The sequence below is a fragment of the Canis lupus genome, chromosome 4 (assembly GCF_048164855.1).
Source record: "Canis lupus baileyi chromosome 4, mCanLup2.hap1, whole genome shotgun sequence".
NCBI classification, from domain to species: domain Eukaryota; kingdom Metazoa; phylum Chordata; class Mammalia; order Carnivora; family Canidae; genus Canis; species Canis lupus.
In genome coordinates this window covers 88,995,189-89,012,103 of record NC_132841.1, presented here as the reverse complement: position 1 = coordinate 89,012,103, position 16,915 = coordinate 88,995,189, and the positions used below count along the sequence as shown (strand labels likewise).

Sequence of the window (16,915 nt, the reverse complement as noted above, 5' to 3'; positions counted from 1 at the left end):
TTCTACCCTTAGATGCTCGCCGCATTTATCTTAGGCAAAGCGGAGTTTTTCTGTGTGTTTGCCCTTAAGAAAACCTCTATAAATGCGCACTGAGTCGCTGATGCCGATGCTGCAACCGAGAGGCGTCTCCTTAATGTCACATTAAGGGACTTGAGTGAATAAGGCAGTTAGTTCATCTCTCGGAGGACGAATGAAAGTAAGATCGGGATAAAAATCTCTAGTGACTCACAAATAAAATTCCCAGGGCTGTATCATCAGCTGGCGCTCAGGCCCGCGCATGCCCGCAGACACGGCCACGCAGGGTTCACGGGAATTAACCTGAAGTACTTCGAATGGTGACCCGTGGAGTGACTGCAATTTCTTTGGAAATGTACTTGCTGGCCTTTAGGGAGGTGCTGACGGCCCGACAGCGGGTGATCTCAGAAAGGCGGCTAAAGGATGAGCACGTGCAATTGGGGGAAACCCGCAGAGGCGCATGGAAATGCCCCTAAGATGGAACAGAGAAGTGGAAAAGGTGCTTAAACATCAGCCCGCCACTCCCTCCCCCTCGGCGAGGACACTGCTCTCCGGAACCCCTGATTGTGGGAGCTACGGCTGGTTTATGGGTTGCAGGGATTAAATCTGATTTTCCGCTGAAAGTTTTCACGCATCGTCCTCGGTGGCAGGAGGAAGGAAGGAGAAGGAAGATGCGTGGAAAGCCAGGGCTGGTGCCAGACCCTGGGGACCTGGGCTCGGAAGAAAGTGTGATGCAGGCCTGCTTCCCGGGCAGCGTCCAGCTTCCCGGCTCTCTTAAAACACGGGTTAATGACGGGTTAAACGGCAGCCCCGTGTGGCATCTACACGAGAAACAACACGTAAGGATAATTCCTAAGAGCCCTCCCTCCCTAGAGCCGTGGGGCAGACCGTGCATTGTTGGGCAGCACAGAGGCCCAAGTGTACACCCGGCCAGGTGCCCCGCGACCCCATGACCACCAAGCCCGCACCAGCCGGGACCCGGCCGTCATCCCATAGGCGAGCCTGTAAGAGGAAAAGTCAAAACCTCCGAGGCTGCATCTGAATTCTTACCACCTCCTCCTCGCAGGCTTGGACCCAGGTCCACTGCAAGAAGTCTCATTTTCTCACTTGTGTAACGAACCTTTCCTGACGCCCGCGTCGGGCACAGGGCGCGCGTGTCAGGGAGGCAGGGGTGGGCTGAGGCCCGAGGAGCTCCGACCGGCGCACGGCCCACACTCACCTGAGCTATGACATCGGAGATCGAGGCACATCCCACCAGGAAGCTGTATTTGTGTTTTAGGAGAATGCCAGCATGGGTCCATGCCTTCCGGAAAGAAAAGAGTTTGGCGTGAGATGCCATGGACACTGGAGGGCTTCGGTCGTTGTGATTTACTGGGCGTTCCTGAGAGAGACCTTCTACCCCCCGGGACCTTCCGCGGGGTCACGGACTCTGACTTGGGCCGGTGGGTAGGTCCTTGCTAGAACCTTAAGTGGACTCAGTGACTGCAGGTATTTATTTAGTACCAACGGTATGCAGAGCGGCGTGTGCGTCAGCCTTCCCGCTGGAACGCGAGGCGCAGACCAGGGATGGAGGGAGCACGCCCGCCCCGGGGGCCTGGGACTGGCAAGGGCTCTGAGCTACCACCGGCATTACGGGTTCTCATCAACGGTCTCCTTCTCTCCAAGTTGGGGCAGGATCTGAGCTGAGGGAAGGCCCGGGAAGGTGCTCCAAGGGGAGCAGACGGCGCCCCTGGGGGTGTCGCGGCCAGCCAGGGTCCGTGGGAGGACCGTGCTGGAGGCCGCCGCGCCCGACACCACGGGGACGTCTCTGTCCAGACCTCCTACGGCAGCCACACGGCTACCCCGTCCCGCAGCCCACAGGCCGCGAGCTGCCAGGCGGGGAAAGAAAGGCAAACTGCCGATAACATTTGCAAACAGTGGCTCGTGGGCTGCGTCTGTTGACCGAAGCCATCGGGGTGATAAGCCTTGTGGTTTTCAAATATCCTCTCTCCCTCCCGATGTCTCAGGGCCGCGGCAGGTGTAGGCGGCAGGTGCCTGTGCCTGGGGAGGCGACCTGGCTCCTCAGAGAGGTTCATTATTTTGTTTTTTTATTAACACTCTCTTACTGCTGGGTCTTCGGGGCGGCCGGTAAATGAATCAGGAAGGTGAAGGTGTGGATCACACTGAGTGTTACACCGAGTTACACGGCAAACTAATAGGGCAGAAGGGAACTAGGGCACGTGGGGCTTACGGTCCACCCTCAGTCCCTGAATTCACTGGGTCACCACAATCTTCCGTGTTTGCGGAGTCCCCATGGACGGGGGCGGGCGTTACAGCAAGGTCAGGACTCTGTCTAGGAAGTTGGGCTTTTACTCTTTGAGGACGTGAGAGAGGTCGCCTCATTCAGCTTCCTGGTTCAAAGCCCTGTGCTGCCCCGTAGGCGGGCGTGGGCCCCCTGGGGAACCCGGTTCTAAGAAACCCAGCCCCTTTGCCTTTTTTCTTTCCTATTTTAGAGTATGTGTCAGCTACTAGTGTAAATACAGAGTAAATTTTTTACTTGGTGGTAAGTAAGGAAACCCGGGCACCAGTGCTCCAATGGCCAAGAGCACCGTGACCCGACGTGACCCCAACTGAGCATCTGAGCCTTTGGGTCAAAACTGAGAGTTTACGAGCCCCATGCAGACTGGTGGAAAGAGTCCAATCCAGGGAGGCCACGTCCCTATGCTACCTACAGGCAGTGTTGCCCCCACTAAGGCCAAGGGTCTCCTTCCTCCAGGGATGCACGTCGGCGGTCTCACCTGGGTGTAGACGCCCGCTTACCTCACATGTCCACAGTACGTAAGATTCGAGGGTGCGTGTGCGTGAAAAACCATGCAGATTAACTTATTTTTAAGTCTCTTTCCTCAGGTAATTTGAAATGGAGCCAAAGAAGGCAGTTACTTCCCAGCGTTGCACATTACTGGAAATCCATGTATACAGAGTTTGCTAAGCCTCCTTATGACTATGACCCAGAGGAACAGGAAACAGCTTTCTCTGAGAACTCTCTAGTATCATGACAAAGCATCTAAGCTCTGGACGCGAGCCGCCCTTAGTAATGCACTAAAGCTGGTTATTAACGTAATGAAATCCTACCAATATTTTCAAGAGATTCTTATTCTAAAAAGCTTTGGGTGCTTAAGCCACACAAACGGTGAGTTTATCGGAAAGCTGTCCTGATCCCTTGATCCTGAACGTAGCAGAAAACAACTTCATATGTAAGGAAAATTTTCAAATAGGCTCTCTTGCTTCCCACCAGAACTTGTGGGACCACGGAGGATTGTCCTGACGCCGCTGGCAGCTGGGCTCCTCCGCGCGCTGGTGCGGGAAGGGACGTGGCACAGCTGCCGCGGGGCTCAGTCTGAGGGTCCCTCCGACACTAAACATAGAATTACTCTGTAATCCAGCAATTCTCCTTCCGGCTATCCACCCAAAGGATTAGAACAGGAGACTCAAGGCGGGATTTGTATGCTCGTGTCGGTAACAGGCGTCATCAGAAAGGCCAAAAGGCGGGTCACCCGGTGTCCACTGCGGTCTATACAGACGGGGGACTACGGCGCGGCCTCAAGACATCCTGGCTTTGGCCGCAGCACGAGGAACCCTGAAGATACTACGGGAAGCTAATGGGCCAGCCACAAAAAGACAGACGCTGTCCTGTCCCGCTTACGGGAGATCCTGGAATGGTCGGATTCGCAGACTCGGACCGTAGGGCAGTGGTGCCGGGGCGAGGGGACAGGGAAGTAGTGTCAGTGTCACGAGACTCCCGGCGAGGCAAGACCCTCCACGCCGCTGCACTGTACGTGCACAGATGCTCACGTGGCCAATCTTATGTCCTACACACCACAATTTTTTCAAGTGCCCCGATTACTCACCATTGCATCCATAAAAGGGAAGGCAGCAAGATACAGGAAGGCCCTTCTCGTTTTGCTCCCCACCGACTCATCCACATGGTGCAGTTTATTGATAATGTAGTAGCCTAAGTCACTATAAGCTGCAAAGGGCCCAAAAACATAACATGGCGATATTTAGAAGAGGTTACCTTTTAAGGTTTTCATCTCAAAAGTACAAAAACAATGTTAAACATAGTTTTTTTTTTTTTTTTTTTGTAGAAAATTAGAAAATGTCATTGAGCAAATAGGAAAAAAAAATCATCTACAATCTCACCCCTCTATCCAGAGGGGATCATGGTTAATGGCCTGGGTTTAACTGTCCAGTTCTCTCGTGGGCATGTGGGGTACGCACGTGTTTTAACATAAAAATGGGGTCACACTGTGTATATACATGCTTTCGTCAACCATGAACAGCTTTCCATGATTTCCAAGGACATCTTTCACGTTTTAATGGTTGCGATGAATTCCTTTTTGGAGGTTTACTTAACATCGACATAATCTCCTATTACTATGCATTGTGGATGCGTCCATTATTTTGAGATCATGAAAGGATGCTTGAGGGATCATTTGGAAGCTCAATGTTTACACGGAGCTTTACTAATTGACTAAGAAAATTCCCAGAGGTTAATATGCTTTTTCTTTTATTTTTTTAAGGGGGGGGGGCAGAGGCAGAGGGAGAGGGAGGAGAACCCTAAGCAGACTCCCCGCTGAGCTCAGAGCCTGACTCGGGTGGGATCTCACAACCCTGAGGTCACGATCTGAGCCACAATCAAGAGTCAGATGCTTAAGCGACTACAACACCCCAGCGCCCCGTTAATATGGCTTTTCAGGAAAGAATGTAAAGCTAGCTTTTGGCGGCTTGCTATTTTTTGTTTCACCTTTAGGGAGGAGCGTGTGGGCACCGAGCTGAAACAGGCTGAATGAATCTGAAGCCACCGAATAGCTAGAAAGGGAGAGAGAAAGGTGTTTGTGGTGTATTAGCCGGGCATCCTGACAGGTGCCCTTAGCAAAGACGAAACACACTATTAAGATATCTTTACTTCATTGACAGATGTTTAGACGACATCAGAAAATAGTGACTTTCATGCTTCTCAGTGTTTTACACAGTGCTTTAATAGCAGTGCACCTGCTGTGTTCATTTTTTCATAAATATGGACACTAATGGGTGGACAACTACAGAAGCTGCTTTGAATTCATAAAGGAGATAGGATGCAGTGAGTCCCATTTTATGTGAATCATAGGATCCCTCCTTCCACTTCAAAGTTTGGGAAATGGTTTATAACCGTATGAACTGATAAGAAGAAGAAACTGATGGTAAAGAAGTAAGCCTCTACTCTTTTGGGGGATTAGTCTTGCACCACAGGAAGTTTGAATGAAGTCAGGTCTTTGGGATGATATCAAGGATATTCAGATGCACATATGGGGATCCCAGAAGGGGAAGAGGTACAAGTGGGTGATTCCAAGGGGCAGGGGGCTGGCATGGGTGAGACAGCCCGAGAGTGAGGTGGGACGGGGTGGGGGGGCCCTCCAGGAGGGGCAGAGGTGAAAACCTAAGGAGAGCCACCAGGTGGGGGAACATGTCAGGTGTGGAGCAGGCTGGGGCCAGTAGAGCCACCGAGGCAGCAAGAAGAGAACCGGGAGGGATGGTGTCACAGGGCAGAAAGAGCAAAGACCCGGGAAGGGGGGACAAGGAGGGAAGGGGAGCTCTGTGAGGTCCCCGCTGGGACCCGGAGGCACACAGGTTAGAGGAGAGGGGCGGAGAGAAGGCTGGGTCTGACCCTGGGCGGCTCAGTGGAGGGCAGGGGGGAGCCTTCCCCGGGGTGGGACGCGCACGCAGAGCGGGGTGTGCAGACATGCGGAAACACCAGGCCAGGACGGTCCAACCACAGGGACGGCTTCCCCGGGGCGCTGGACCTCGGGGGCTTGGGCTCAGAGTGCGTCGCTGCCACCGTTTATGTGCACGTTCGTTCCCTTGAGCCGGGAACCAGCCACTGGGCTGGGACCTGCCAGGAGCAGCCCGGCCCGGCCCCAAGCCCGGCCCCACCCTGGTGGACGGAGGCAGCTGGCAGGCTGAGGCAGCCGAGCCGGGTGAGCCGGGGCAGGAGCTGGGCAGCCAGGAATAGATCCCGGGCTGAAATTGCAGGGTAAAGAGCCCACACACAGGGCCACAGGGGGAGCCTGATGGGACTCCGACCCCGGGGAAGGCCGGACCCAGAGGGCCTCGTTCCCTCGGAGTTCAGAGGTCAAGCCCGTCCCAGGGGCTGCAGACTGTGACCTTCCTAGTGACAGGTCACTGCAGACGTAGCTAGGTAAGATGCGGGCATTCGGAATGGCGTGGGCCCCCCAATATGACTGCGGTCCTGAGAAAGGGAGATTTGGACACAGAAGTGCACGCACACAGGCAGGAGGCCACGGGGACGTGAAGGCAGAGATGGGCTGATGCCTCGGCCCCCAGGACGGCTCCAGGTCGCCAGCAAACTACAGAGGCCTGGAGGGAGGCCCGATGGACTTGACTGTCCAGCCTCTAGAGGGGGAGCCAATGCGGTTGCGCGGTCCTAGCCCTCCCGTCCCCGTGCATGGTTGGGACAATGCACGGTCGCACGGTGGCTTCTGAGGGAGGGAGACTTGGACCTGGGAGTCTGAGCAGCTGAGAGCAGGGCCTGTGGTCGCCTGTGTGGCCCGGGGGCGGGGGCAGAGATGGGTGTCAGCTCCTCTCCTGCAGATGGAACTACAGGCACCTACTCTCCAGAGTGTCAGGGTAATGAAGGGTGGTCTGAAGGCAGGCTGGGGGGGGGTGGGCTCAGCCGGCCAGGCATCTGGGCCCCCCACCCCCACCCCTTTGCTTTCTTCAGCCCCGGCTGCTTCTGGCCTCTCCTGCCTCCAGGCTCCAGGGGACTTTGGGACTGACTGGCCCAGGGCTGCCTTGGCTTCTTTTGGCCTCTTATTCTCTCTCGGCCACTTCCTCCTCCCCCTGCTCCTCCCCTACGCAGAGAGGAGTGTGACCATGACCACGAAGGTTGTTGTTCCTGCCCTGTGAGCTGGGAACGTAAAATCCCAGCAGCTGTTTCTCGCCCAATGCCCCCTCCCCGCCGCCCGTGCCCTTGAGCTGCTCCTGGCCCGCGCTGTTGGCTGGGGTGATCTGTTGGGAGCGCTTTGCATGGAGTCCACAGTTAGCAGGCTAGCTGCCCTAACATTCAGTGACCATCGGCTCCTATCAACTGCCCTACCTCGACCCTTATTTTCCTTCTGAAGAGCAGAGCATTAAAAAAAATTAAGCGAGGCTTTTGAACAGATGTAAACAGATCTCATGCCGAGGTGGCGACGGGAGGACACAGACCTGACCTTTTAGGGGCAGACAGCTTTTGACTCCCCCCCCCCCAAACAAGAAACCAGAAGGGCCACTCAAGTCCCTAGCTCTCCTGCCCCGGGCCCATCGGGGCGACAGACTCTTTCCAGAATCAGTGGTTCTCAGACTTGTTCAACCAGTGGCTCCTAGGGCTTGTTGCAAAATGCCACGAAATATCATTAATCAAGACAAGTCTACACACCTATTTTCTCACGGGAATTGAGGAGACAGCCCTCCTCCCACCCTGGTAACAGGATACTGCGGGTATTTCCAAGAGGCAATGCGAGAAGCCCTATTCTCATTCAAATCCCCAAGTTCCCATACCTAAACGTAAATGTCTCACAAGTACAACTGATTATGCCACTAGGTTCTGTTCCCTGGGCTTTCCAGAGGCAGGTAACCTGACCCCTATGCTTCTAATGAATCATTTCAAAGTGTGTGTGCTTGTATGGCCGATACTTAAATCGCTTCCACACGTATGGCTGAATGGCTTCTATGCACCAGGCGCGGTGCCAGCTAACCCAGCCGTGATGGGGCCGGTTACGGGGCTGGGGCAGGGACACAGGACACACCCCTGCGCAGCCTGCACCGTGCAACATTTATCTGGAAGACCCAGGGGTGGGGAGTACGACGCTGCCCCGGCCTTGGAGAGACGGCATAAACCCCTGCAATAAGAAAGTACCGTAAATGTGAGATTTTAACACAAGAACATAAGCTTGATCTCACTGCTGTCAAGTCCTGGTGGATGGGATTTGGAATAATTTGCTGTATGATTATCTTGCGTCTCTCTGGAGAATATGCCTATTCATATGTGCATTCCCAGGACCTAGCCCACTGCTGGCCACACAGTAGGTGTTCAACACATACTGATTGGATGGATGCATGAAGCCATCATCCCCCAAAGAGGGGACCAGGGTAGATGGATTACAAGATGTCCCTGCTTCTTCTCTCCTCCTAACATCCCTTCTCTGCAGGATGACTTTGTAGTTCCTCTGGGGAAAAGCTGGAGTCTATTTCCCTGCCCCCTTGAACCTGTGCAATAGCAGTGATGGTGGCCACTTCCAATTCTCGGCCTCAGAAGGCCTTGTGGGCCTCTATCTTCTCACTTGGGGTATCGGCAGAGCTGTGTGCTCCACACAAGCTCAGGCTGGCGGAGGAGAGCCCCGCCGTCCCAGCACAGGCCATCTGGACCAGCCCACCGCTGGCTGATGGCCACCCTGTGAGCCCACCACGAGCCGCCTCCTGGCTCTCAGCTGACCACAGAGGTGTGAGCACACTGAGACCAAAGGGCCACTCGCTGGCCCGTCTGATGAGCAAGAATAAACGCTGTGCTTTGGGTCACTGAGTCTTGGGGTGGTTTGTTACGTGGCGACCCATTTTGAGACTATGCTGAAACTTCCTAGCACCCCTGACCATATCAAAATGTACTGAGAAGGGAAGACGGGCAGACGGATGCATTCTAGCAGCTGCTTCAGCTCCTCCCCATAGGAGCAGCGGAGCTGGCTCGCCTGAGCTGCACTGTCTGCCCAAGCGGCTTTGGACACGGGAGAGGCCTTGCAGCTCACTGTCGAGAATGAGCTGTGCAGAGAAATGCAACAGCCACAGCAGTGGCTTCTCCACCTGCGTGAGTTAGGTGGTCGGGCAATGCTGGCTTCATGCGGTGCGATGACCGTGGACTCAACCAAATACACGGTCAGCAAGGTTTCCTCTTTTATAGATTAATTAACGGGGGGAGTTGGAGAACACCTACATCCTGACCACTGGCCTAAATTAAGGTCTAGTTGGTGGCAAACCCTGTGCCCTGCAATTTAAAAAAAGTGGTGTCTCACAGATGAGCCCATGATAACAGTGGTGGCCACAATTTGGCTAAAATGAGACAATTACTGGCGGCTGCCCAACAAAGAGCAAGAACCCAAAGCTAGAAATACTCCCAAGGTTCCTGCAACTTGGGCGTCTAGAGCGAGGCTCTGGTGGATGCAGAATAGACACGAACTTCTGGGTCGGTGGATCTCCTAGACCTCCAAGTCTGTGAGTCCAACAGAACTGCCAGCGTCAACTCCAGACAACTGCTAAGTCTATCTGGGCTACAGAACCATCTTGATTCCAATTGAAGATTTTATCATTCTCTTTTAAAATGGGAAACTTTAGGGGATGCCTGGGTGGCTCAGCGGTTTGGTGCCTGCCTTTGGCCCAGGGCGTGATCCTGGGGTCCCGGGATTGAGTCCCACATCGGGTTCCCAGCATGGAGCCTGCTTCTCCCTCTGCCTGTGTCTCTGCCTTTTTCTCTCTCTGTGTCTCTCATGAATAAATAAATAAAATCTTAAAAAAAAGGGAAATTTTAGATTTAACTTGAAAAATGATAATTTTTATCTCAGTGGCCACGGGTTCCTCACACCAGTTTCAATGACCCAGGATACTCAGCTCTTCTCTTCCGTGATTACTGATGGCTCGTAATTAACTCTTAGTCCCAAAGTCTTATTCAACGATGACGAAAACACAGAATGTTTTCGTTAGGCGGGCTGAAAACCTGGCCCGTGAGCGGCATCCTCTCATGGCCTCACGGTGTTCTCAGCACCAAAGTCGGTGTCACATTCAAAGGGAAAACCAAAACGGTCTCACCCCGTTTACGTTTGGGAGGAGCAGGGCTGAAGCTCCAGAGGAAGTCCTTTTCCACAGTCCTGGAGAAACTACGCTAGTCACCGCAGGTGTGATACAGCTTCCTTATTTTTCCATGGAAATCATGTTTTGCCCCAGGGTTTAGTCTGGTCTTTGAATAAAACAGACTAGTGAGCCCCTGAAATAAGTTAATTTGATTACATAAAGCCATCTGTCATTTGATTCAGTGGATAAGCACTAACCCTAATCACCACCAGGCTATCTTGGTTTTTAAGACGGAGCGTGTGCAGGAATGCGCGTCTAGTAGGGTGCCCGGGCCACCCTGTCGACCTTCCTGAGATCACATCCTCTCTGCCACAGGCTTGGGAGTCAAAGAATTAAAACTAGGGCTTCCCGGGGAAAACACATTCCCTCTTCTTGCGCTAAGGGGCACAAACCCGGTCTCTTCATCCCTTGGAGTGTTCATGACAAATGTCTCAATAATCACGGAAGAAATCCTTATTACAAGAGACACGTTGGAGCGGATGGAAAGGAACAGGGAGGACGCGGGCTGGTGCCTCCCAAACGCTCAGCAGCCTTACCGATGAGGGTGTGGAAGACGGCAGCGACGGCGCCGGCCACCACCATGCACAGGACGGCCTTGGTCCTGTCCCGCTTGCTGTTCACAAACACCAGGCCCACGTTCTTAAAGTCGCTCATGGGACCCGTGAAGAACTTCATCAGCGAGTACGCCAGCCCGTAGCTGGCCAGCATCTCCACTGCATCCTCCTTGACAGCAGCGATGCCCCGGTTCAAGGCCTGCGGGGGAGAGACAACCCACAAACAGCATCAGAAGTGTGGGCGCACCTCGGGGGACTCACACCCCCAAGGAAGCCCCAACGGGTAGGTTTCTACGGAGACGCTAAGCAGCGTATAGGGTGACGCTCACTCTGATTTGATAAAGGGTATTCGCTTTCATTTTCACCCATATTAGCTTCGGGTGCAAATAGCTCCTTGTAGGGGAGACACCTGCCCGCTGGGGCTCAGGTAGTAGAGGAAAAACGCAACAGGCATTTTATGTTCAGACCAAAGTCATTGTAGGAAGTTTTGGTTAAAAGCAAAACATGTTAATTTTACTTGTAGGCTGAGTTTATGTAACAGCAACGGGCATTCTGGAAATGGGTCCGCCGCCTTGCACGGAGTGGGTGACGGCTTCTCGTTTTCTTTAAGGAAGGGGCATGTGTGCACGGGACGAGTGCGCGCCCACGCCGCCACGCCCCGTGTGCGTTACGTGGCCCCTTCACGGCAGAGTGGGTTCTATGAGCAAAGTGCTGGAGGAATACATTATATGGCGGGTGCTGTTTACCCAGTTCTTGCTGTATTTTAACTCGAAATGTATTCCTCAGCTCCGTGCAAACAAGTATGAAAAGAAAGCCTTTAAACCAAATACACTGTTTGCGGACGATGCTTGCTCAGGAGGTTGTGGTCGCAGCATATTCATATTCTGATTGCTCGACAGATTATAGCACAGATGGTGGGAATGGATGTCTGGGTGGAGAGGATTTTTTTTTTTTTTTCTGATGTCACAGGACATCAGCTGTTCCTTAGGAACCGGAAGCCGATTAAGGAGGAGAATCGGCTTTCTGTATAGTCACAGACCTTCAGAAGCAGACGTGCCGTAGGCACGGGGCAGGCGCGGCCCAGGTGACACCCGAGGGCGGCATCGACTTTCAAGACAACGATCCTGAATGAACCACGGCCAGGCCCGCGACTACAGGAAGGGCCGGGCTACCTCCCCCGCCGCCGCCGGACCTCCTTGGTTTTGGAGACCTTGGCTGGTATCATCATAACTGGCCATTTGGGGCACTTGTCATTTCTCTTCCCCATGTTTTAAATTCCTGCTCTTATGTCCCAAACTCACCAATAAAGAGTAAGCCTGCGAAACTCTGGGTCCCCACCCTTGACCCCCGAGCAGGCTCTCCGGCCTGTGTGCGTGTGCTCTCAGCCCCCACCCCCACCTCACTGCTGTAACCCCAGGTGTATGGTGCCACTTCCAGGTCTTGTGAGTAATGAACCTTTATTTTTTCCAAGTTTCATGACGGCTGTTGCTGCAGGGCATCTTGCAATCATATTAAGATCCACAAGGGTCAGCCCAGTAGTAACATCGATTCTGAAAGGGGGGATGTCCCTGGAAGGCTCACCGCGGCCCACGTGAGCACCCTGCAGCATTGGGATTAGTACCGACAGGCTGAGAGCGGCGTAAAACAAGACTTCAGTTTTTAGAGCCACACAATGGAGCAGAATGGAGCAACTGCTGGACTCCCCTGGCCCCACTATCCCACTATCGATAACCCCTGCCACAGTGGTCCATGTTTTTTTTTAAAGATTTTATTTATTTATTCATGGGAGACAGAGAGAGAGGAGCAGAGGCAGGCTCTCCACGGAGAAGGGAGGCTGATGTGGGACTCGATCCCAGGACCCTGGATCTCAACCTGAGCTGAGAGCAGTTGCTTAGCCCACCGAGCCTCCCAGGTGCCCCGGGGGTACATTTTCAGTCAATGAGCCTACAGTGATGCATCTTTATTGCTCAAAGCTCACGGTTCGCAATCCCTCTTGGGTCGTACATCCAGGTGCTTTGACAAATATATAATAACAGCGTATCCATCATTACATAGTTGAACGTTCTATGCAAATCACCATTATAAAAAAGGTATTTATAGTAAAATACCGACGTGTGAAATGGTCTTAGGAAAATGTAAAAGAAGGGGAGGAGGGCGGGGGGTGGGGGTGAATGGGAGACGGGCACTGAGGGGGGCACTTGACGGGATGAGCACTGGGTGTTATTCTGTATGTTGGCAAATTGAACACCAATGAAAAATAAATTTATTAAAAAAAAAGGAAAATGTAAAAGAAAAAATATCTAACAGCCGTAGGAATTGGGTATCATTCTTCTGACAAAGTTGGTATTATATAAGCTAGTTTTTGACCATTGTTTCCGATTATATGTTTAATCCTCTTTTCCTTTTTTTTCCAATTAATACCTTAAAAATTTCCATAAGAAGTGTTGTAGCCGTTGCGGAGCGTACCTGCCCTGACGCCTTCCTCAGAAAAAATTTCCCCTCTAGCCCAGCTGATCTAATACTGTAACACCCTAAAGCAAAATAAGAATCAAGAAGCTCCTTGATTGGGACGCCCGGGGAGCTCAGCGGTGGAGCTGCTTGGGCCCAGGGCGTGACCCCGGGTCCCGGGATCGAGTCCCGCGTCGGGCTCCCTGCACGGAGCCTGCTTCTTCTTCTGCCTGTGTCTCTGCCTCTCTCTCTGTCTCTCGGGAATAAATAACAAAATCTTTTTAAAAAGGAAAAAAAAAAAGCTCCTTGTTAATAAATCCCGTGTTCAGCAGACACATCTAAGCAGACTGTCCTGTTTTGTGTCAAAATCTCTCACTTAAAAAAAAAAAAAAAAAAAAAAAAATCTCTCACTTGATCATGTTCCAAAGTAACGTATTTGGACTTGGGCTGCGAGTGTCCCTCCCAGGCCTTTTCCCCGCAGAGCGCCCGTCGGTGCACACCTGCCTCCTCCTCAGAGGAAGCTGTCCCCAGGCACTTCAGGCTCATTAGGGGACCCCTGACCCCAAGGCCCCAGCCAAGGGCTGGCGGACAGAGGGGTATAGAGGGCCCCGCTCCCCGGGGCCGGGCTGCTCTGCTGCGACCCAGGCCCCAGAGCTCCCTGTGGGCTCAGGTGGGTGCTCGCTGCCTGTGGACACCAGCTCCTCGCTCAGCTCCCACCCCCCCGCACCCATCAGCCTTCCCTGCACCACGTGCCCCAGGATTCCCCCGCGCAGTTCAGCTCCGGGGACCCCAACTTAGCACAGCTTCCAGTGTGTCTCTCGCAGACACTGAGGCCAGTGCAGAGCTTATTCTCTTGCCTTCCTGTCCCAACCCCCAAATCTGGCTGCTGATTATTTATTTATTTATTTATTTTTTATTGCCAACAGGTCTGTTGAAATCTAAGGGATGTATATTATTTAGCGCAGGTTTAAAAAGCAGACAGGACGGCACCTCAATGACGTAGGATTAGACTTTTTCTGGATCTTGTTGGCGGAACGTTACTCTTGGCTCAAAAGACCTCAGCCCTGGCTGGGGCGCTCGCTGCGACGCTTCCTACTTCCACCAGCAGTTCCCTGACGGGGTCCTAACCCAGGGTTGAGGCAGGTGGGTGGCGGGGGGGGGGGGGGGGGGGAACGGGGAACGGCGGCTCTGGCAGCAAGACTGAGTGTGAACAGTCCACTTAGCTCCACAATCATGGTAATCTGGGGGAAGCACACAGGATTTAGAGCCACGCAGACCTGAGCTGCTTCTATCACTTAACTGCTGAGTGCTGTTGGCCAACGTGCTTATTCTCGCTGAAATAACCTGATTTTTAAAAAGATTTTACTTATTTACTCCTGAGACACACAGAGAGGGAGAGACACAGGCTGACGGAGCAGCAGGCTCCATGCAGGGAGCCCGACGCGGGACTCGATCCCGGGACCCCGGGGTCACGACCTGGGCACAAGGTGGACGCTCAACCACTGAGCCCCTTAAATAACCCAATTGATCTTAGATTGGATGTAAGTATACGGGGCCTCAAGCCGCGACTGGCCTAGAGGAGGCACCTGAAAGCAAGGGTTTTTGTCTATCTTGTTTACCAGTCTACACCTACCGCCTCACCACACCATAAACACTCAAATAGTTGTTAAAGGAATTATTTTCTACCGAGAACTTTAATGTTCATATTAATTTCTATGAACTTAAAATAATCGCATTTTGTTTGTAAGAGGATTGGTCGTCAGATACACCACTGATTCGATGCTTTTAATGACCACGTTGTGCATATCCAGTGAATGAAAAACATTCTGGTTTCAAGAAACATTAAAATGTAAGGAAAGAGGAGCTTTGCCGTTGAGGGCATGTGCCGTATTAGTATGATTAGCCTTTCCATTATTCTCATTTATACCCAGTATTTCCTTCAATTTCTCTACTTCTTCATTTCCTGATTTTCTCTTGATCCCCCAGGAAGAAGTCACATGCAGCCCATCAATCGTCCCGTGGAGTTTCTCCCCGTACTTTTGGACTCTGCCATTCTGACCCAATCCGCAGGGAATTCTATCCTAGTTGATGGTTTCACTGGCGCAAGTAACTTTCCATCCCCTCAGGGCGTGTGCCATGGGCCATGGTTGACAATTCATTTTCTAAAGAAATACTTTATTTCCTCAAGGCCGATTTGAACAAAGCACCAATGGCCCATTATTATTATTATTATTATTATTATTATTTTTGCCCATTATTTGTGATGCTTTCTTTCCAGTAGCTCATCCTTCCGGATCCTCCAGTGCCTGTTTGCCTCGGCTGTGTCAACGCGCTTGCTCTTTCCCTTCACAGCATGTTCGTTACCTGACCCTATATTTGCTCTTTATTTGTCTTACTGTCTGTCTGTCTGTCTCCGTTTGAGCGTAGCCTCCAGGGCACACAGAACTTGGTCGGATCCACGATAGCTCCCCAGACATGCGGCGGGAGGGGAGCATACACTGGTAGCCGTGTGAAAGGACAAAGTGTCAGGTTCACAAGTGACACAAACACTCTCTGTGACAGGTACCGAGGAAACAAAATATGCAAATGAACCAGGACCCCCGGAGAAGCTTATTCAGATGGACAGGAAAGGAAATCCGTCTAAGGAGGAGACAACCGAGGTCACGGTGGAGCTGAGGCCCCAAGAACAAGAAGGAACCAGCTGGGGACAGAGCTGGCGGCAGGGGCGGGGGGGGGGGGGGGCGGCGGTAGGTGGTGGAGGTAGAGGCCAGTAAGCCTGGCAGGCGGTGGGGACAACGGGGTCTGGGAAGGTAGTCGACGTAAGATGGTTCCAGGTCACGGTGAGGAGCACGTGGGAGAGGGTCTGAGCAGGTGGGACTGAGGCTCCTGCTGGCCACGGGGAGAGGGAAGGGTGGAAGCGTGGAGTCGAGGGCTGGTCGTGATCCAGGTAAGAGAGGGGACAGCTCAGGCCAGGAAGCGTAGGAGATGAGGAGGAGGGGGCCGGCTTGAGAGCTTTTTGGAGACAAAACTGATGTGGTGAGGGACCCCATGGGGGCATGAGGACAGGGAGAAATCAAAGCTGAGTTTGAGTTCAGTTTTTTGGGTTTGAGCCTCCGGTCAATTGTTGCAACTGTTTCGTGAGATGAAGGGACTGGGAGAGGGAGGACGGGTTGGGGAGGAAAAGCAAGCGCTCCACCTGGGTGCTCCCCATCGGGATCGGGTAGGACAGCTGGCTCGGAGGGTCTGCAGTCCAGGGGAGGGTGCGGGCTGCGGACACACAGTTGGAGGCCGTCAGCGCGAGGGCAGCGCTTACAGGCAGGAGACGGACGGGAAGCCCGGGCAGGATGCGGAGAGGGGCGTCGGGAGGCAGCCCCGCAGCACCCGAGAGATAAATGAGACCCACTCGGGAGGTGGCGGCTCCCCAGGGCGCAGCACGAAGCTCCGGGAAGGTGGCAGGCGGCACGGCGGGTAACGGGGAGCACTGCGGTCTCCTCGGGGGAGCACCCCGGTCTCCTGGGGGGAGCACCCCGGGCTCAGGGTCTCGCCACAGCAGCGTCTGCACCGTCCTTGGAAAGCATTCGGCTTCCAGTCAGAATCCTGCCAGGACTTCAGAGCTTCGCCTGCTGTGGAAAGTGTCTCCATGTTCATGAACGTCCCACAGCAAAGGCACTTCGGGTGCGGGCGAGGCCCAGGCGGCTTCCACATGGCTAAATGCAAGGCTGCCCTTGTCCCAGCGCCGTGCTGCTCACAGACACCGCGCCCGGGCTGCCCCACACCTCCCACCAACGTGCCCCACGCTGGGGCCGCTCGGCAACAGGGCACGTTGGACTCAAAACTGGGCCTAGGAGGCATGAGTGGATCCCCCTGCCTCAGTATCCCCCAGAGGCTGCCAGGCTCACGGTGTGCTGCGGCCTGCGTGTTTTCCTCCCAGAAAGTCATCAAACTACAGGATATTAAAAAGTAAGAACCAAAACCCAAAACAACCC

General features: G+C 53.4%; 1 protein-coding gene across 2 annotated transcripts in view; it reads right to left on the bottom strand.

Moving 5' to 3' along the window:
* The window catches only part of ANKH (ANKH inorganic pyrophosphate transport regulator), a 116,086-nt gene that overhangs the window by 35,639 nt on the left and 63,532 nt on the right, over positions 1–16,915 (bottom strand). For both annotated transcript variants that reach the window (XM_072825067.1, XM_072825068.1), the window contains exons 2-4: positions 10,464–10,680; positions 3,903–4,021; positions 1,235–1,318 (exon numbers count right to left, since the gene is read on the bottom strand). In XM_072825067.1, coding sequence (XP_072681168.1) covers positions 1,235–1,318; positions 3,903–4,021; positions 10,464–10,680 — 420 coding nt within the window. The remainder of the gene's footprint in view (positions 1–1,234; positions 1,319–3,902; positions 4,022–10,463; positions 10,681–16,915) is intronic.